The following is a 21,783-nucleotide window of genomic DNA, read 5'->3' as shown; positions in this document are numbered from 1 at the left end:
GTATAGGTAGGTAGGTAGATGTCGCATCACAGGGTTATTCTTATTAGGTGCGTTTGTAAGCGAGTAATGTCAATCAATTTCGAATTTCAGTCTTGAAACGAGAATTTTTCGCAATCATTACGTACATTTTTGTAAAATACTGTACTTAATTTCTGTTGTTTAATTTATTGTTGTGAAAAATATTGAAACTGTATACACATTTGACATCATTGCATTGCAAAATGTAAATGAATGGTCGAGTGCTATCCCACTACAAGGGTCAGTGTATGAGCGAGTGAGAGCGAGACAACATGCAAGCGCGCGCTACGTCTTTGAACCGCATGGCGTATGCTTGCGTAGTACGCGAGTTGACGGTGTGTCGACATTGGACGTTGGATCCACGGTTGCTGGCCCGAGGCTCCGCGAGCGCCGCGTCAGCCTCGTCACAACTCTCATTTAGTCTCGCAATGGCGTTAGCGGAAGGTGGTTGTGTGTTCGCTTAGTCTCACTCCAACCCGAGCGGACACCGGCCCAAAATATTGGCCTGTCTATACGTGTTCGGTTTACTTGAATTTAATTCCTGTAACTCCGTGCTCAGTAAGCGAAATTCGCCACCACGGACAGTCAAATTTTGGAACGATATCCACTCAGGACGAATCATTTCAAGGTTCGTACCATATTCGTAGGACATACTTTTAATACTTTACAATTTCCCCTTACTAAATCGTCGATTGTCTCATAGTTTAAACATTTTGTAATTCTACGTCTTACGGAAAGGTTTATAGTATCTAATCGGGTGTCGTTTCTATTGCAGATCATGTTCATCTCATCATAGTTCCTCCTTCGTTTTTAAGTGTTTGTGTTCTGTGAACATTAGTGTATTGTGACGTGACAGTGTTAAGTGTAGTGATGGAACCCGGATCGCCTTCGTTGCTGTGGCCGCTGCGCCTGAGCAAGCCTGCCGTGACTGTTCCCGTGGCTCCAGCGGGAGAGCACAGCAAAGCCGATGAGAGAGCGCCTTCGCCTTCCCTCACAGACCGCTTGTCGGCGGCTCCTTCGCCCTCCAGCCCGGCGCCAGCCAGCCCGGCGCCAGCTAGCCCTTCGCCCCCCCAGCATCAGTTCCAAGCGGCCCTCGTTGCGGAAAAGTATCTATTACTCGAACAAGTGGAAGGGTCATCGCTTTGCCGGTGTGTGGACGTGCGCACGCAAGAGGAATATGTTTGCAAAGTAAGTGACCTATCTATATCGATAACTATAAACGAAAACCAGTTGGACCGCGTCTACCCCGCACAATACGAAATTGGTAGCAAACACCTAGCCAAGCTTGCATACTGGCGCAGAATTATTATTTTTTCTCTTGAATCTAGGTATACTACGAATCTTGCCTACTCTGCCACTTATTAGTTACCAAACTATCTTCCGTGACACCTTTTGAACACCTTTTAAATATCGAAAACAATAATTAAGTTAATTTTTAAACTGTTGAGATAGCAAATTACTGACCATTAATTTGAAATTGGAATGGTTGTAGGCACTAACTACTCTGTAGTTTAAAATTCAGCATTGTCTTTGCTAAAGAGACATTTAGTTATAACGATTTATCATTCGTCAGACGACACGACAGGTATTCGTAACGTATCTCGTGTCGAAATTTTGCCTGGTTTCTTGCGCAGTTTTGTTTGATTGATACACTGTTATACTCGACCACTGGTCCAGTTATTACTTAATTACTTGTTATGAGCACTGTGTCTCTAATTTAAAAGACTGATATCCATGCAAATCTATATACCTTATTAACTATTGAATCATAAAAATGCGGTCACTAACTCAGCCTTTGTAACCATAATGAACCATGATCCAGGTTGGCCAGGGTTAGCAAACTGCAATGCCTACCTAATATAGATTGCTTTAAATATAAAAGCAATAGGTAGGTACTCAATATCCGCTAGCTTAATCAAAAAGGGTTCCGTGTATCCCACGGGATAGACGCCCCATGGAGATAAGCTCGATTCCCAATAATATGCCCACATGGTGTTTCCCATTCAATGCAATTAAACAATTGTTACTCAAAACCGAGTTAACTCCGTAACTCTTATTGCCCTTGAAAATGAATTCTCACACTGATAGTGCTGATAATTTCTTATCTGCGGTAACAATATCACGACGATAGTAGGTATAGTACCTACCTGAAGGTGTTTTATATTTGTTGGGATTCATAATTTGGTAATAATTAGGCAGGCATAGAATCTTTACTAATTTTATACCTAAATAGGTACGAGATTATGTTTTTTGTCCTTCCTTTTCAAAAAATCAAACTTCATTTATTTCAAGTAGGCTTCATACCTATACGCACTTATGAAACGTCAAGTCTGTCTGTGTGTAGTGACTCTACCACCGGTTCGGAAAGCAGATTCTACCGAGAAAAAGACGGCAAGAAACTCAGCAGTTGCTTCGGCCTAACTAAGCCTAACAAACTCGATTTTTTTGCATAAAGTTAGTTAAAAAGACGCAGAGTGACATAGGCTAGTGCAAAACACGGTAGCGTTCGGTGCGTAAGACCGCGGGTAAAAGCTAGTCACCAATATTTAACCTCAACAATAATTGTCAAATGTTATCGAAACTGTGCACTTATAAAAGTATGAAAGCTATCACTGAACAGACAGGCAAATAGGTAAGGTACTAAGTAAGGTAAGTAAGGTACGCTTATCATTTTTTATCGAAGTAGAGACCGACAGCTCAAAATGAACCTAACTGCTACAATAATTATACATTACAAAGGTCAGTTTTAATTAAGCTTCACACTTTTAAATCAAATACTTTTAGTATCTACACAATGTATAAATTTAAAACCGCAAACTTTAGTAAAACTACGTTAATAAGATTTCGTTTTATTTTGAAACAATATAAAAAATACTACATGCCTAGGTAACTTCGACGATATCCTCATGCTGGCGTCTAGCTATCCCTTGGTATATCGATAATATTATAATTTAAAATTAAAAGTACCGATTATAGGGAGAAAAATTGTTTTAAAGATGCACAAAGAGCATTATTTTCTAATGTTTCTATTTTAGTTTAGCAAAAAAAATAAAGGCTTTTCAAGGGAAGCGCTCAATATAGACCTCGTTATTGCGTTACGTAGTATTAAAAAAAAAAAAAAAATTAGAGCACTTCCAAATAAGAACCAAAAATAACATAAGTGTAGGTAATAAAATTCAGCCTTTATTAGTTAAGATTATTACCTCGTGTGATATATATTTTGCCGTTAAAAGCATTGATGTCAAACTTTATATGTCACGGTCTTGCGCTGCTCGATCGCACTTGTAGGCCAGAGCCATCGTTTACAATGTCATGTGTCGACTTTCGCAACTGCAAACAATAACGCTAATTCCAGACGTCACTACGTTCACACCGTGAGATTAACGAGAATATCAATCGCAGATCTAACCAAATGCGTCATCTGTAGCAGTCTTCAGATATTGAGCCATTACCGTAAACAAATTTTACAAGTGAAGATTCATGCAAATATTGTTACGGATAAATGTGCCTTTAAATTGAAATTTCACTAACTATTGAAGTGCTAAAATAATATCTAAAACGCTGTTGAAACCACCGCAGCAAGGCATAGTGCCTACTTCCTAAGATTGCCATTTTAATCACTCATTAGGTTGTCAATATCAAAACAATGTTATATTATGGAATGGGTAACTCCATAATATAACATTGTTTTGATAGTAGGTACTTTCCAGACGTGCTAATAAGTTCTAGACGAAACGTTCAGTAATAAACTTAACAACAATCCAACTGCCATAACCAGGATATCAGATACAGATTAAATCAAATGCGTCATCTGATAAAATTAAAGCGCGGTTCGAGTAAATTCCTTGTTTTTTTTTTGCGAGCGAAATCTGTTCCGCGTCGGTTTGAATCATGCAGGCGCCAAGGCAAAGTACAAAGCTCACAAACCAGTTAGGAAACTCGTTATTTTGAAGATCCTTGCAATACATGCGCGCGATACACCTACCTATACCTAATTATAACGATTCGCCAGGTGTTTTCGATAAAAAACTGGACGAACACCTAAACAAAGTTGGCTTTTGCAGCAAAATTGCTTCTGTGTAATATTACAGTTGATTCTGTCGCAACCTACCTATCCAATAATGTCACAATTACCAATGTATGTACATTACATTATTTGATAGTGCTAATTTTATGAGCTCGCAAATGACTATAAGTTATGATAACACTCAAACAGTAGAGTTTACATTTCTAAATTCGGTTAAACAAATTTTTTTTTTTTTTAAAGTACAGTTTTAGCTTCTTGCATTGCCTATACACATCTTAAAATCTAGCACCAATTATCCACCTATCCAATGCAAAAGGTCCTAGTTCAGACGCAAATTGTAACAGTACAAAGATATACACAAATAACGTTTACCCTAAACACATTTATTCAAAAGAGTCGTCAGAGAAGAGCCGTAGCGAAATTGATCTAATTATTGCCAAAGACAATCCATGTTTTTTTAATAATCAGAATACGACAGAAGGGCTAGAAGCCGTGAAGCAACGTACCGTACCAACAATAGAAACGAGTTTTACCATGACTTACTATAGTTAAGTAATACAATATGTTGGTTTTGATTTAGGCAATACAGGATACATAGTTCCAGTAGTACTAGACTACTAACAAAGGCCCATACAGGTATTGTCAAGGCGCAGAATAGGCACTTCCCTCGTGAGAACCTGACAAGGTTAAGTGAAGCAACATTATCGTTGCTTAAACGCCTTGTATTTACAACATCGACTCTTGCCAACACTACTGTATCCACATTTGTATTACATTACGCTGAATGTTATGATATCTTACCCGGTATTATTTGTATTGCTTTGAAAATAGAGAAAATAAACTAGCTTTTTTAAGGGATGTATGAGTAAAGTTATTCAAATGTCTGTTTTAATATCCAGCTACCACTTTTTTGAGGGTACGATGAAAAAAATCTGCTCTAATAAAACGCTTGGATATGTAGATTTTGTGAGGATATAAAGTATGTACCTACGTAATATGTAGTTGGCCATGTGTAAAGTTATAGATTTCACAAAATTAAACAGACTTCGCAACTGAGAAATTGGATCCAAGGTGATCTGTGTTGCATGAGGTTGCATTATGCAGTAGGGACGTTTACCTACTCTTTGAAAAGATTTTTTTTTTTATAAATAAAACGGCCGTATATGTGTAATAAAAAAATTACACAAAATATACTTAGATCTTGGAGACTTATGATATGTTATGTTTATTGTCTGTTTTATGATTAGGCCTACCTAGTTGACTAGGTAGGTAGGGAATTCGTCGCGGAATAAAGCAAATTCCTTCTCCTATTGAATTTTTTCCCTTACATAAAAAGTATTTCATATTACTCCTCGTAAAGTCTAAGCTTTGCCATCGTTTAAAAATGATATCATGTATACAGGTCAAAAAACAAAAAAATAAACGCATTAATATTTAAGCGGTTTCTTCAGTGTAGGTAGTGCTTTTGTGCGTGTATGAAGTGCACGCTACTGATCACGTTAATGGATGCGCGTCGAAAATACGCTGGCTTGACCTTCTCATTGACATTGTGAAATAGACGAGTTGATAACGCACCGATCGCCGAATGTCATAGCGAGGCTAGCGGGCCCCCCTCCCAGTGCCCTCCACCCGCATATAGCCATTTCGTTAACACGTAATAGAAATGTGTTACAAGTTCATTGCTGACTCACTGACAATTCTTATTTGTTATCAGGAAACTAAACGAGATATGAACTCGATGCAAACAAAAAGAATACTTTCAAATTCTAAAAATGACATGTAATAAGTATATTTTTATAGTCAAACATTTTACGTTAACTTACGTATAAATTGATGTAAGCTATGTAATCAAATTAAACCAAAATTAGATTTAGTAAGCACTCTTGAATAATCACAACCTCTTTGTGAATTACAAAGTTCACCAAAAGTTTACGGAGATTATTCTTCTGAGAAACTAATTAGAAACTCAATGTAAAATAATTTAATTTGAAACACGCTTTTAAAACAAAAAATAACTAAGTTAGGTACAATGGAATTATATATTACAATTTGCATTTATTATACACTTCCGCGTGTAAACTGGATTTAACTGGATTTTTTTTTTGTTTCAATACATTAAATGTTTTTCAACTGAACCATGATGTAAATACATTGTACCGATGATCGTAGTGTTTGTATCCTCTTTGGTTTTACGTAATAACCACTTTGATATTCAATGTGACTTTGCCAGTAAATGCAAGATATCATTCTATTGTATTCTTTTTTATCTTAAATTACAATAATTTGATATAGCTATAGTTTAATTGAATCGAATATATTATTAAATAGTATGGAAATAATTAAAGATATAAGTAAAGTTCCTAAGCTTGTTGGTACCTGGTTATGATGCCTTTATGAACTCAGCTATTTGACTGAATTTGCTGCATTTTTATATTTGACAAATAACTTACCTCAAAAATGTAGATCGGTAAATATTTAGCAACAGTAACGATTAAATAAATATTGATAGCGGTAAGTAGGTTAGCTGTAGACACATATGGAGCCAAATATTATCAATTGCCTCAGCTCAAATGCCTATTGCAAATTCTTATCGGCTCTTTTTTCGCAAACACTTGACAAATAGGTCAAATATTATTTTCGTACTACGCCCTAACTAAGACAAGTAAAACATACCTAAATTTATTTGACGAAATCTGTAGAAGAAACTGTTTCAACGAGGAAACTCTGTAGCATCTTTAATATATTATACCCGGCTTATTATTAAAAGCCGGGTTATTAAAACTATCACTAATGAAACACCCTATCCATGAGCTTAATAAGTAAAGGTGTCCGTCCTCACGACATTCGGTTAAAATCGGATTGGAGTGGACATGATTCTGCAACTAGTAACTCCCAAGCAAAGAATTTAGCACGTACTTCATAGGATAACACGCTGCTAGTACCAATCTCATCAAATTCCTATCCAGTCAGACAGTGTAGCGAGTCTTTAAAGATAGAGCATTGATTTGAGCGGAGCATCAATAACTACTACTACGTTTGTAAAAAAATAATGAGGGCAGAAGTCTTATACTTACTAGTAGTTCCTGAACGTTGTTTCATGCCAAACTTCCCTCTATATCTAGAAACAATTACACAGGCTATATATAATACGGTAAAGTTTCAAAATAAACGCCTCAACGCACGCGACGTGATTCACTATTAATGCCAGTCGGAAAATCAAAGGTTTTGGTATTTTATATTTGCGAACACAAAATATTTCGTTGAAATTTCGAGCTAAGTTCGGAAATATATTGCTATCCTGTCAGCCGTTCAAAAAAAACCATCTCTGAAATAACTCGATGATAACTGACTGTAATTTTTAATCTTAACACATCACCAAACATCTGTATTTTTAATCTGCACTGCTGTCCTTTATTTTAAGAATTGGCAAAAGTTATTACTGACGAAGGAATGTTTACAGTTCTATTATTGGAATCGTGCATCTGTTAGAAATTTCGTTTAGAAATCAGTTCGTATCCAGTAGTTTTTGAACACATCAAATAATAATATCTAACTACCTAGTAACTGCTTTGATGTCCAGTACGTATTTGCAAAGGGTCAGCATTCATTCATTTAAAAGCGTAGTCTGTATTCATATTAGACTTAGCCCTTTGATATCCTTTAAAAATAGAATCTCCTTGAGATGTTGTGTCGGTTCCTACGTAGGGAGTATATGGTTTCTATTATATAATCAATGGGAATTGAATAACAGCTTTTCTAAGAGCAAAGTAGAAGAGGGTTGTACCACGACCGGTTAAAATTCTATCCCCATTAAAATGGTACTTAACACACTAATTTATAAAATGTGTTTCTTCCAAAATTTCGCCACTAGGGTAAGAGTCATTGACACACAAACATTGTATATAGAAATATATTTAATTGGAAAAAAATACTACTTTCAGAATTCTCATACTAATATTCTTTTCAGGTGGTATCAAGAGATTGCAGTAGTCTCCTGCAAGCGCACTACCGTTTAGACGGCCACCCACACGTGAATCCGATCCACGAAGTGCTGGTTGGTGATAAGAGGGTGTACCTCATATTCCCGAGGTCGCACTCAGACTTGCATTCGTATGTGAGGGCGAGGAAACGGTTAAGAGAACACGAAGCACGCAGATTGTTCAGGCAAATGGCGGAAACAGTAGCGGCGTGTCACGAACAAGGCATCGTTTTAAGAGACCTTAAGTTGAGAAAATTCGTCTTTGCGGATCCTCAGAGGTGAGTTTGCTTGATCATTTGATACGTATCTATAAGCGTGACGAAACAAAATAACTTTAAGTACTGCAAGTCGGATCTTATTACGACCATAAATAAGATTCCTAAAAGTTTTGGGATACCCAATTTTTCGTGGTATCATCCGATGGATTAATCGTTTTTGTCTTCTTATTATGAAACGATGCATGCATCCGTACAAACTCTTTAAGCAAAAGACACGAGCTACGTCCAAGTTCTGCGATTGAAGTTTAAGTTAACAACTGAGACTCGAGTAACTTTGTCAATGCAAATTACACAAGGTAAACGATTTTCGATTGCGAGCTGGAGATATCGTCAGTAGGGGAGCGTTGCGTCACGTGATTTCATTGGCAAAATTTAGCACACGGCAATCCGAACGGCTCTGCTGTACTACGATAACGTTGTATTTCAACCGATTGCGATTTATACTAGACGAGATTTCTCTACATTAAATCAAAGTCCTTGCGAAAACATAACATAAAGTTGGGAAATCATCGGCGGTCTATTCAAAGGCTGTAAAACGTGTGCTTGTAAAGTAGGTCCTAATGTGCCCTTCATATTTAAAATATATAAAGAATTTAAAGATAGTAATGTCTAAAAAAAATAGAAAGTAGAACATTGAAAATATAAAATACAGATACAATACACTAACCTTATTTATAGTATATAAATCAATCACTTATCTTCAATTTTTTGTTGATCCGCCCACTACAAAAGTTCCGTGAGAAAAAGTGAATTCCAAAGACACAGTAACGTCGGAAACGGAAACGATGTTTGTATCTAGTAGCTTCGTTTCCTTTGTAACCGATAGGCCCATGTAAGACATAAACTGTTATCATGCAATTTATTGTTACCATGTATACTGCATCCGGCTTATGTAATGTTTGAATGTGTCTACCGAAATGTTATTTACAGGTACTTATTTAATTAGCACTTTACGACGTTGATGGCTTGTGCATTTGTTCAAATACTTATAAAATTAGCAGATTCAATAGAAGTTGTTGCTCTGACTCATAATGCTTTAGAAACAAAATTGCATGTGAAAAAGTTTGTTTATCGGGAGTAGAATAAAATGACACAATAGGTTTAACGCAAGTCGTCCCATTCGAAACTTGTCCCTTTAACATATGCGATTTGTCCCTTTCGCACCTCGTCCCATTCACAGTTAGTCTTATTTGTAACTCGATCGACTGTATTGAATTATGCCAGTGTATTGGAAAATATGATAATATCAGTTAACAATATCCCAGCCCAAAAAAAATATATCAATACAAAATGCACAACAGTATATTGAACAAGAGTTGCATTAAACAGCGAAGGCGCAAATATTACAAATAATTACCCAACTTTATTAATTACAAGCAGCCGGTAGGAACCGGCGGATTTTCGACTTTTGAAACGTTATCTGGCCTCCATTGTTGCGAATATCTCCGGCAATGCTAGCGGCTCAAGGCGAGCGGTGTCATTGCTGCGTCAATACAATCAGGTCAAGGGTGAGCGGCGTTGCGCCCGCGCACCGCATGCACTGCGACCCCTATGCGGGTACCTGTGTCTCCCTCCCTTATCCAATCACCTGATCCTTATAAATAATCAACAATATTATATTATGCACCCCTTACGTTATTTACATCAACAATCGCATTCCTGTGAGCTAGAAATAAAGCTCCATCATCCACCTGTCCCGTACCTCTAACCCTTACATTGTTTGTTTTTAAAAGATCGCTTATTTTGATAACGAACCCAATCTCGCTTTCTATTATCATAATGAATTGTACTCAAGAATTTAGAAACCTCACCATTTGGGTGGAATTTATTCACACAAATCCAATCTCATTTGGATTGCCCTCCCACGACAGGGGCAACAAACCCACCTTTCGTATAATGCGGGCTCCTTGACATCCCAGCCGAGACAATTTTCATTACGCCTCCACAAAATTCAGTCAGACAATAATGGATTCTTTGACCTGTGTGGATATTCCATTTGTCCCAGATGACATTCATCAAGTTGATTTAAAAAAATGCCTTTGATGCGACCGCTGGACGCAAAAACGGCACACGTCAAAGCCGAGGTTACATGAACTGTAATCCCGTGGCTATGTTTACGTAACAGTATTAACTTAGTCCGCTTTTGAGTGGACGTACGGTAAAAAAAGGGTAGAATTTAATACCCTTCAGCGGAGTATCATCAAAGCCAACGTTGTCAAAAGCGTCGTTTCGCGAAGCGGAACGGGAGCCGTGCCTCGCATGTAAAAACTTTTGCTTCACCTTTTACGTAATAGCAGAGCCGCATAGCGAAGTACACCGCAACTTGAGAAGCCTTTCAAAGTTGCTGCTCAAAGCCGGAATGCCAAAACACATTCGGTTATTATACAAAAAGCCTAAATCTTAAAACAGCTACGAAAGTTTTATAAATTTCGGCAGATTTGTTATTTTTGGGTGCTCGTTTCGCTTTTACACGAAAAGTTTGACCCTGATTCAACTTTTTCATTTTATTATATTAGTATTCGTTATTAATTAGAACACATTTATACTTATTAATTCTTCCATCCATTATATTTTTTCATCATTCCATTATATTGAAAAACGCTTTTTATGCACCTTAACGATTTCTTTAGGATTAGATTAGCCGAGCTTTAGTGTAGTTGACTTGTCATCAAATTAAATAAAGCTAAAATAACATCTAATGCCAGTTGTCTGCACTTTATGAGAGTGACAGATTGTCTACAATCACAAACGCAAGCTGCGTATACAAGTCCAGTTTCGCCATATGCCACACCACTTCGGAAAGGAAATGTAACTTTTTGTTTCCGTGATATTAACGGAGCGCACCATGTCAGGTAGCCAGCTGTGTGACAGGATCTTGACCTAAAACAATTTCCCGTTTGTTAATGGGCGTGCGTCTAACTTTCCCAGAGAAATTCTGTCCGATTAAACAACCGGTCAAATATCATTTGCATACCGGCAGCTGACCTTGCGTAGCCCTAATAAATTCTAATGATCGTGCACATGTCGCGGTGGTCAAGATTATTCTTTTCACGCTCTTAGTCGTGAGAATGGTCGCATGTCCGATCGTGGAAGGTGCAATTCGAGCAAGTGACCCGCCCTTTCGACCTCCGTTCTCACGTCTGATATAAAAGCGCCCCTTATTATAAATTCGAGTCATCCGGCCAACTCCGCCGCGTTATACCGCGATTCGCACCGTCTCAAAGGTAAATAAGAACATTAATATTGATTCCGCGTCTCTTTGACGCTTTGAAGTGGATTTTCTTGACACTCGTCCGTAGTTTTTACCCGTCCTTTGAGACGGGATGAAATTATTTTTGTCCGCCGATATAAGACCGGGTAGCTAGCTCGCTTTGACATTATAATTAGGTGAAAAGTAGGATGCCTGACTGTGATGGGAACTGAATATTTTTATGCGATTATTATATTAGTTATTATATTTTTGTGAACAATCTGAATAATGAAACTGAGTTAAAGGAGATTACATCTAAATCCTTCCTACATTACTATTCATTCTTTGTTAACTAGTTATGTATTGGAACTAGGTTACATATTCGTTAGCAAGTAGAAAGGTGCTAAACGACTGGTTCTGTCGCTTACTTTCACCTAAGAGGATGCACAATCTATTGAATATGATTGTATCTAGTTACAAAAAATATTAAAGGAAATCTCAATCATAGCATCCGGACAAGGGTCTTTAAAAGAAATCGAGGTAAGTTTGGGTCGATAGCGCAGGTAAACGGTCCCAATTCGAGATAATCAAATTATGCATCAATGCACATGCCGTTTTACCTACTAATTGATGTCCAAGAAAATCTATTATAAGCGTGATGCAAAACTTCTTTCTTCAGCCGGATGTTTCCCTACGAATACAATTACAAGTTTTGCCATAGCCGACAGGATATTGCAAGCGGAAGTATCTCATTATAATAAAAGAGTGTATTGTGAATTAGAACGTCTCCCAAAATTTTAATTTGCTGTACGAAATGTTTACAATGGACGAATATAAGATGCACCAGACTCGGCGGAGCCCGCGAGCTCTCCCTCGCTGGTAAACAGAACGAACCTTTGTAAACAGTCTCAGGTATAAAATATTGTCCTCGGCGTATTGTTCGGGCTCATCCCGCCCACTCCAAGCCAAAATAATAATACCGCGGCGAAACGTTCCAGGTAACAAAACAAAACCCGTGGTTTTTTGCGTAACACGGTGTTTAGAAGCCGGATCGGGTGATCGCATACATCGCAAACAATGAGCCGCTCGCGATATGGCTTTTGATTTCGCAACTTGATACATACTTAATAAAGTGGTAACAGGAATACTTCTCGTATTGACTTTTAAACTTTAGGCGTGCCCACAATTGTACTCTTTTATTTTCTTGCGTCTTACTGCAACAAAAATTGTAACATTACGCGTTATGCAATGCAGCCAATAATATGATCTTCGGTCTTTTTCCTAGCCTCATCCCATAAGGCTCTCCTCCGCCAATACTCTTTCTTATTAGCTGCAACTGAAACAGCATTAGGTTTGTAGAATGTGCAAGCGCCTGGGATCTCTCTAATGTGGACACACTTATAAACTGTATTGTTCTTTTTCGCTAATTTGAATGTGTTTTCTCGTCGCGAAATTATCTCATGTCTGCGGGGCGGTATATTTATGGCTGCGGCTGCGCTGGCACTCTCAAGCGGATGTGCCAAATTGGTCCGCGATAGACCAGGCAGACGCCGTCGCGTCGCATACCGGCCCGGCCACGTCCTGCGTTAAATTTCCCTACAGTGTTGTTTATACAGAATTTTACAAATGTTTAAAAATGCCGACTTACACTAGACATAATTTTTTTAATTCCACAAATATTATCGTCGTTGATAGTCTCATATCACGTAACTGATATTATTAAATCCAGAACAAACTACCAAGAATATTAATTTAAAGATTCTTTTTTTTAAATACTGTTCAGAGTTTTCCTGTAAATAAGCGACACTATTCTTATTTATAATTTAACAAAGTTACGATATCATGTGTTGATCACCGAAGCGATTTCTGATATTGGCAACGAATCGGCGTGTATAGCTGCGCCCACACCGGCTGTTTTGAAAATGTTTTGAAACTACGTTGCCAAAGTATCGTGGTGTAAGAGTAAGACACACCGCTAACTCAAAGCGACGCATTTGCATAATACCGGGCGCTCTGTGAGTTGTAACCCGTTCGCGTCAGTGCGTCTCTCAATTTCGACAGTTGTAGGTATGACTTCTAGTGAAACGTAAAAGGTATTGTTAGAATTGCATAATCGTCCCTTAGATACAGATTTGCGCGAAAAGTACGGCGTATATTCTCTTGGCATTCGCGTACAGGTATAAGTGTAATTCAGGATCGATAGTTTTGATTGTGTTCACATATCGAATTTATTTATATATTATTAGCGGTTGCACTTCGACCCTTCAGGATCTATTGTTCTCAAACCATCCTCACATTTTTTTTCATAAATAACTTCGAATACTCTTGGAGTTTGATTATAGCCTAAAGGTAGTGGCTCCCTAAATCTATAATCATCGCTTTGTAGCTAGATTGTCGCATTGAGCAAACGCTCCATATACTCTCTCTTCCTCCCACATCGGGTTTACGGTCGTACGACATGATTCAGGCGTGCCGGAATTCCGACGTCTATGTTATTCTTTTTGGGGCGTTTGTTGTGGCCTCGGTCGACTTGCGGCTGCTGAGGTCGTGCGCAACTGTGCCAATGTCGCTGGCGCCGACGCTGCGCCCGCGGTTCGCGCCGCCTCTTCGCTCGTGCGGAACCGACGATTGAACTCATTTGGGAAGCAGTGCGTGTACCCTACGTCATGCAATAAAGAAATTAAAACAATGCACCTCGGTTAACCCTTACCTTCCTAACTTGTCTACTGCGGTGCTGAAACGTGAAGCCGTGGGCCTAAATATTTTTGGAAGTTCAGAACCAAGAAGAAAGTGTCGTTAGGATTTTTCTGGATAATAGGATCAGTGGTTAGAAGAACCAAGGTCACTGTCATATCTCACACTATTATCAACTTTAAATGGCTATCTAGCCAGATCATGTGTAGCGTGATAGCTCTAAGAATTGGAAAATCCATAAGTGGTTGAGTGAAGAGGAAGTCCGAGGACTGGTGTGATGGTCAATTGACGCCTTACAAGCTGATATGATGATGATGAGCTCAGCCTGCGTGATTGAAGCAGACGGGAATGCTTTCAACCTACACTCCTCCCAATTCCGTAAATAAATGCGGGAGTCGGACGAGGGCGACGCAAGTATTCGTCACTACTATAAATAACGCATGTTCGCACCTTTTTTGGTGATACGAAAACACCGGACGCGGCTACCGGACGTGGACATAGTGCATTGATCTCACAAGCACTACTTACTACTCGGATCACAATGCGGGCGTCATTCTAGGAAATGGACTGCCGGACATAGCTGTCGCTGGGACAAAAGTACATTTTGTTTTTGCACGCTGAAAGGCTGTGTTTACGTACACCTGTCGGTAATGGTATAAGGGATGCAATGGTTTTTATCACCAACGGAAGAATTGATTTCCGGTCCAGGTTTACTTCTTAAAAGACTTTACACTTTCCGATCTCAAATTGGATATAATAAAATATTCAGTATTCAGTGGATACGTGTTGGTATGCAACCTAAGGAGTCCTATTCCTATCCGAGAAACTTTATCTTAGAAATAAATTAATTAGTCGCAACACCATTACTTAGATGAGATCCTACGAAGTTCGAAGCGCTTTGCCACCGCATTTCTAGCGAAAATCTGGATTATTTATCATAATTATCATCATCATCTCAGCCTGCGGAAGTTAACGGCTAAACATAGTGCTTTCCCTTAAAGCGCCATCATAACCGGTAGGTACTCAGCCTTCCCCATCCACCCACCTCTCGGTTACTCTCTTTGAGATGCTATGTTAGGGCCATCGCCCACGGCGACTTTTTGTAGCGATACAGTAGCGATGCTGTCGCGTGTCCGCATCGATACAGTCGCGAAACGGTCGCTAGCTGTGTGCCCTCGCCCACGGTCTTAGATTCAGTCGCGAAGCAAACGCGATACTGTCGCGCTTCTGTCTCGATGCAAACGCGATTCAGTAACAGCACAAAAATACCTGCGATCGCTACAGTTGCAAGATGGACTCCGTTGAGGCAACATTAGTCACGTTGTCTTTGGTGCTGCTTTTACGTAAGCAGCCGAAGCGCAGGCAACGAAAGCAGCGTCAATATTGGATGCACCCATTTAATAAAGAGAGATTACTCAGTGGACATCATGTAACAACGTTTAAAATACTAAAATCCTATGATCTCAAATTCAGAAGTTGTTATAGAATGTCATATTCGACGTTTTGTGAATTGCTTTCCATTGTAAAACCAGAGTTGACACGCAGAAATACAGTGATGAGACAATGTATATCAGCTGAAGAACGACTAACAATAACTTTAAGGTAAGAAAAACCAAATTTTATGTTAATTATCTTTTAATAGTTTTTGCACATTTTTAATCACAACTTAAAAAAATAATTATTATAATTCAATATTAATCATACTTAAACTTAATTAAGGTTTTAATTTCTTACTTTTTACTTTACGGCGAATATAGGTTTGTGATAATAGAATCTTGTGTAGAATCATCATTACTGTAATTATATTCATTATCATTATCATTATGTTGCAATGAACTACCTGCAGTATTGACATTGGCACCAGCAGGCGTTGGCGCCGAGTGGTAGCTATTTATTAGTTGCGACACACTACTTTCATTGCTTGTACGAGCAGGAGTTGTGTCGTAGCTTTGGTATCCAGACTGATATCCATAGTGACTGGTGTATGCAGACGTTTGTGCCATATTGTTATATTTGCGAAGCAAATTTATCATTTCAGCTTTCGCATCGAGTTTATATTCTTCTTTTATGGAATTAAAATGTGGAAAAAGTGAAAGTAAAAAATGTTGATCTGGATGTTGAATGGCGGGCGTGGCTTTGTTCAATTTCTCAGTTAGAATTTCGTATAATTTGTTTTGTGCATCATCAACGCCATCACTTGTTTTAAGCTTCTTTGATTTTGGAATAACAAAAGATTCCAAACAGCCTTCGGAGTCGTTTTCCTCAGTAACTGTAGGTCGACTTGGTGGTCTGATTTCGGTCAAAGGTTGTAAAAATGACAATAATTTATAGTAAACATATTGTTTTCTGGGTTTAGCCCCGGACCCACTGGGACAATTTTTTTCTTTCAGCCGTTCTCTGTTAAAGCAATCTTTTAAACTTTTCCATTTTTTCTGGAGTTCAATAGCTGAAAAAAGATATACAAATTTATTATTGTTATGCAATTGAAAAATTAATGCAAATGGAGCTAGAACCTTACGACCTTGGCATCCCTATTTAGCTCGGATCATCTTGACTCGGAGAGTTAAAATGAATATCACCCTTAAATTGCCTACCCCGACAAGGATTACAGGTTTACAGGCGTGATTTATATATTTGTAGGTATGTATTTTTTATTACTTTATTTTCTTTTTTCCTTTTTTTACAGGTACTTAGCAACTGGATGTAATTTCACAGATCTTCATTTGGACTTTAAATGTGGACATACTACTGCACGTACGATTGTAAAGGAAACTGTGGAAGTAATATGGAAAAAAGTAAAAGACATCTCCATGCCAGAGCCAACAGAAGAATTACATTTAGAAACCGCTGAAGGATTTATGAAACATGCTAATTTTCCTAACTTAATTGGAGCAATAGATGGAAAACATATAAGAATTATAAAACCATGTCATACCGGCTCAGAATATTACAATTACAAACATTTTTTTTCCATCGTTTTGTTAGCAATATGTGACGCTAATTACAATTTCATAGATATAGATGTCGGATGTTATGGAAAGAGCTCAGATTCAACAATACATGACAGCAGCGAATGGGTAAAAAAGTTACGACAAGGAAATTATAATTTACCTCAACCAAGACCTATATCTAACAATGGAATACCTATACCGTTTTCGTTTATTGGCGACGAAGGATTTGCTTTATCACAACACTTGCAAAGACCATACGCTGGTAAACATTTACCACGAAAGAAGAGAATATATAATTACCGTTTGACGCGCGCAAGGCGTTATATTGAATGTACGTTTGGTATATTGAGTAACAAATTTAAAATTTTCAACCGGCCCATAAACGTTAATGTAGATTTTGCTACGAATATTGTTAAAGCGTGTTGCGTATTGCACAATTTTATACGTAAGCGAGATGGGTACAAGTTTGATCACACTTTGAGTATAGTCGGATTCCAAGATCCACCTGCCAGTGATAATTTACTTTTAATTGGAAGACGAAGATCAGAACTAAGTGGTACTGCAATCCGAAACATATATACTGACTATTTCACCGGTGTAGGTTCTGTACCGTGGCAAGATTCAAAAATTTGAAATAATTTCACCTAAAATAGCTATAAGTAACTAGAAAGGGCTGTAAACGTAACTTAATTCACTTATTCTGGAACATCTATATCTCATTAATTCTCACCACTCATCTACATTTATAATGATAAAATTTAATAAAGTTAAATAACTTACCACAAGCATTCTTTTCTTTATTTGTTTTTTCTCCAAATTCTGAATCAAATATTTCATTTATCTCTTCCCATGCCTTTCTTTTTGCAATCTTATTCGAATACTCAGGAAGACGCGAGTCCCATATTACAGGACGGTTCTGAATTGCCATAATAAATGATTCAGTGTCGAACGACTCCATTTTACGCATGTGACGGACAACAGCACTCTCGACCTGTCTGTGTTGCACTGATGCTCGGTTCTCCATTCACGCACCGCCCTCCCTCCGTTCTTCCCCCGATGTCGTCCGACACGGTCGCGCGTTTGCATCGATACAGTCGCGATGCAGTAGCGCGTTGCAAATGCGACTAACACGCGTTAGTAGTGATGCTGGCGTGCGTTTAGTAAATGCGCGACAGCATCGCTACAAAAAGTCGCCGTGGGCGAGGGCTCTTAATGGTAGTTTCAAAAAACTCCACGGCCTCTACTTATTTTTTATTTTTTCTCCTACAGTCAGATGAAATCTAAAGAATCTATAGACATCCATAATGGCTGAAATCAGACTATCGGAAGTTGTGTCCTTTAGGATCAGGAGGTGTAGTGGTGTAGGGAATAGTTTAATGTTTCGTTTGTCTGTCCAAAGGTGTTTATGGTATTAGAGCATTTCAGTGCACAGCAGAGAAAAGATCTGGCTATTAAATCGATCGCGTTGCGTAAAACAAAGGTCTGCGAAACCTTGTGCAAGCGGTGTGGCACGCCTGCGCACCGCCGACATATCTGCGGATTTGCGTAACTCCGCATTTATCCGCTGATACGACGCCCGTGTGTTGTGACATTCAGCCCAGCTACCTACGGCCGTACCTACGACTGCACCACTTACATTCGTTAAAGAGATAAAGTTCAAAATACAAACCTAACTATATCGTTCTATAGTAGGTTTCATAACAATAAAAACCCTTGTTTATAGACATTCAATCTTATTCAAAATCTTGAGATCTCAAATGGAATTAAGTAAAAAGTGCTATCCTTAATCTTAGTTAAAGGATAGGACTGCTTTATTCAATCTGGTGGATTAAATTGGTGTTGTGACTGAAGCAGGCTGTCCAGGCTAAACAAGGAAAAAACGAAATATAAACTGCTAAAACCATAACTTTCGTATTCTGCTAAATATATATAGGCACTATATATTCAGCCTTATGAACCCTGTTAATAATCCTCTCAGAGAGTTGTTCGATATCGTCGTAATATTGTGAAACCATTGTAGGAATGACAAATAACGTTTTGAAATAACTAATGTCTGACTACACTCACGGGCCTAATGGAAAAGAACTAGTATCTTTATACTCCTATCATGATATCACGTGGTGAGTCAACCTTCATTTGTTACTAGAGACGTCTAGGTCCTTGTACTGGTGAAGCATTTGCCATCGCGCTTTATGATTAAAACTCTGTTCGTATTAGGATATCAGGATGCGTCAGAAGGTCGATCGGAGTCATACATTGGCTACTACTAATTAGCTCGCTTAAATTGTACATTTTAGCCAATAACTGAATCGGAGAGAATAACGTCGCGGTAAACTTATAACTTGGGTGATACTTTATTTTTGATTCTGGTCGTCGTTTTGACGCATCAGACACGTCACCTATAACATAAATCCGACTTCACCTTTAACATAAAGCACGGCTATGGTTGTCGAGCACACGCGTCCTTTCCCCTAAACCCATTAAAGCTGGGTGCATTCACATTTCATTGGGCAAAAAAATGTGCACGTGCCAACTATTACTTAGGGACGTGTTCGCTTTTTATGTCTGCGCCCTTTGAGAACGTCTCACAAGAGCGCTCAACGGAAACAATTCGGAGCCGAAGGTGGACAGTGTGACCGTGAGACACGCGCCCGCTATTCCTTAGCTCATTATTCCTTCACACTTCGTTCCATACGAATTAGTGTATGAGCTTTCCCTCCATAGCAACGAGGTTACAAGGAGCTTATGGCTGCCCGATTTATTTTTTCCCATAAATTTGTTCCGCTCTCGTGCAGGCTCGCCTGGCTTACTCGCTGCATATCCGAGCCAGGGTCACTGACCGCTGAAACCCATCTAGCGTAACAGAAACATAAATCTTTTCTTTATTGATAGGAGTTATCTAACATACGCATTCAGCTTTGTCTATATAGCATATAGTTACTATCGGTGTTTTAAAGATAACAATGTCTTCTGACAACGCACACCTAACTCAATAGTTCAATTTATCTAATGTTGACCCGCAAGCGTCAATGTTCCAAATTGTGATATCTTTCTTTTACGATTTTCGGTATGTTAACGCGTTGTCGTTTAAGCGAACTAGCTGAGAAATTAAAATCATCAAAAGACTTAAATATATATTTCTAATTCTGGTTCTAAACACTTATCGGGTTTCGACAAGCATTATCAAGTTACGACAAAATAGTATATATTTGGTGCCACAACGCAAACTCCGTTATATTTGTAATGAATTTCATCTAAAAATAGGAAGTTATTTGTAATATTACTTCGCCAAGTCTGTCGCAACAGAATTGCCCAAGAATGTCTGCCTCCCGTGTTACGCACTGCTTTATTTGCTCTATACAAAAGAAACTTTGAGAATACCTACTCACCAACCTACGGTCTTAAAAATAAAAGTCGAGCTTTGGTCTCACCCAGCAACAATGCAACAATGAATCAGGGCTATGACAGGACCCTGACGAATACCGTTCGATACGAGGGATTGGATGCGTCACACTCGCTGCATTCGATGACGTCATTGGGAGGGAACGCACAAAAAAACCTAAGGGCGATTACGGAGGGTTCGAACCTCGAGATGAATCATAGATGCCTCGAACAGGTCACTACCCCCAGCTATTTTCGTTCCCCTTGATATCGTTTTAAAATACTTCCCTACCCTCGAAATTACCTAGCGCTTAAAATAGCAATGTTAAATGTGTGGACTGTATTAATAAGTTACCGGGGCTAAGTGTACCTAAAAGAAGCTTTCTTTAATACGAGTCGGTAATTGAACAGTGTATGTAATTAATTACCTAATTATAGAACTGGAAGCTCTCCTAAATATAGTTTGAGTTTAAATATTATATTAATACTTGCAAAAAAAGACTAAATTGAATTGTCCGCTCTCTTTAAGGATGTTGGGTCAGGACAAATTTCCTTTGAACATTTTCCTCAACATTTCTGCGTGCTAACTGGGAACATTTGCAGTTTAAAGTGCTCTAATTGCCGGTCTCTAGACATAAAAGTCTCGTATTCCAATAACAAAACCAAAAGAGTAAAAAATACACAGGTTCACGTCGCGTCGTCGCTTGTATTTTTCACATAAAATGTAAAGTACTTCCACGCTTTCCAAGAAGCATTCAGGAGAATAAACATAAAGCTCCCGCTCAAGCTGATCGGTGTATTTCAGTTTTTTCAGGTGGCATAATTATAAAAAAAAATTGTTCAGGTTAATTAAGTTTTGTTTGGGATAAGTTTTATGTGCTAAGAAAAGAGAAAAAAAAATTCAAGTAAAAAAATTTTTTTTTTAGTTTCTGGTGTCATTATATTTTCATTTATATCTGGGCTAACAACGGAAGCATGTACTTTGTATGAATTTTAATTATACGTTTTAACTGCAATATACGAAAATGACACACAGCTACGGAGCTTCCATGAAGTTTTACGATAAGGGGCGGCGACTTAGCTACCGATTCATTGTCATAAATCTCGATCCTTTTTTACGTCCCAATACATTTGAGACCGGGTTCAACAACATTTTTCATTAGTCAAAATATTTAAAATATTTTGTAATAGTTATGTACTGATACTTTAGTAGTTATAGAATGAAGATGGAAATTGTCAAGTGTAATTGTTGTTGTAGTTTTAAG

The 21,783-nt window shown here is 38.3% G+C and overlaps 3 protein-coding genes across 3 annotated transcripts in view; 2 read left to right on the top strand and 1 right to left on the bottom strand.

Moving 5' to 3' along the window:
* Positions 1-412: 412 nt before the first annotated feature.
* Positions 413-21,783, top strand: part of LOC120635964 (tribbles homolog 2-like) — a 63,998-nt gene continuing 42,627 nt past the window's right edge. Inside the window, exons 1-3 of the mRNA XM_039907179.1 lie at positions 413-646; positions 794-1,206; positions 8,013-8,302. Of these exons, the coding sequence (XP_039763113.1) occupies positions 889-1,206; positions 8,013-8,302 (608 nt within the window). The 5' untranslated portion in view covers positions 413-646; positions 794-888. The remainder of the gene's footprint in view (positions 647-793; positions 1,207-8,012; positions 8,303-21,783) is intronic.
* LOC120635975 lies at positions 15,301-18,349 on the bottom strand. Its single transcript, XM_039907190.1, has 2 exons — positions 17,918-18,349; positions 15,301-16,632 (listed from the first exon to the last, which is right to left on the bottom strand). The coding sequence occupies exons 1-2, from the start codon at positions 18,159-18,161 to the stop codon at positions 15,929-15,931; spliced, it is 948 nt and encodes a 315-aa protein (XP_039763124.1). The 5' UTR covers positions 18,162-18,349; the 3' UTR covers positions 15,301-15,928.
* On the top strand, positions 15,451-17,922 carry LOC120635957 (protein ALP1-like). The gene is made up of 2 exons (XM_039907168.1): positions 15,451-15,788; positions 16,873-17,922. The coding sequence occupies exons 1-2, from the start codon at positions 15,478-15,480 to the stop codon at positions 17,768-17,770; spliced, it is 1,209 nt and encodes a 402-aa protein (XP_039763102.1). The 5' UTR covers positions 15,451-15,477; the 3' UTR covers positions 17,771-17,922.

This window comes from Pararge aegeria, chromosome 3 (assembly GCF_905163445.1).
Source record: "Pararge aegeria chromosome 3, ilParAegt1.1, whole genome shotgun sequence".
In the NCBI taxonomy this organism is placed as follows: domain Eukaryota; kingdom Metazoa; phylum Arthropoda; class Insecta; order Lepidoptera; family Nymphalidae; genus Pararge; species Pararge aegeria.
This window is presented reverse-complemented; position numbering and strand designations above follow the sequence as displayed.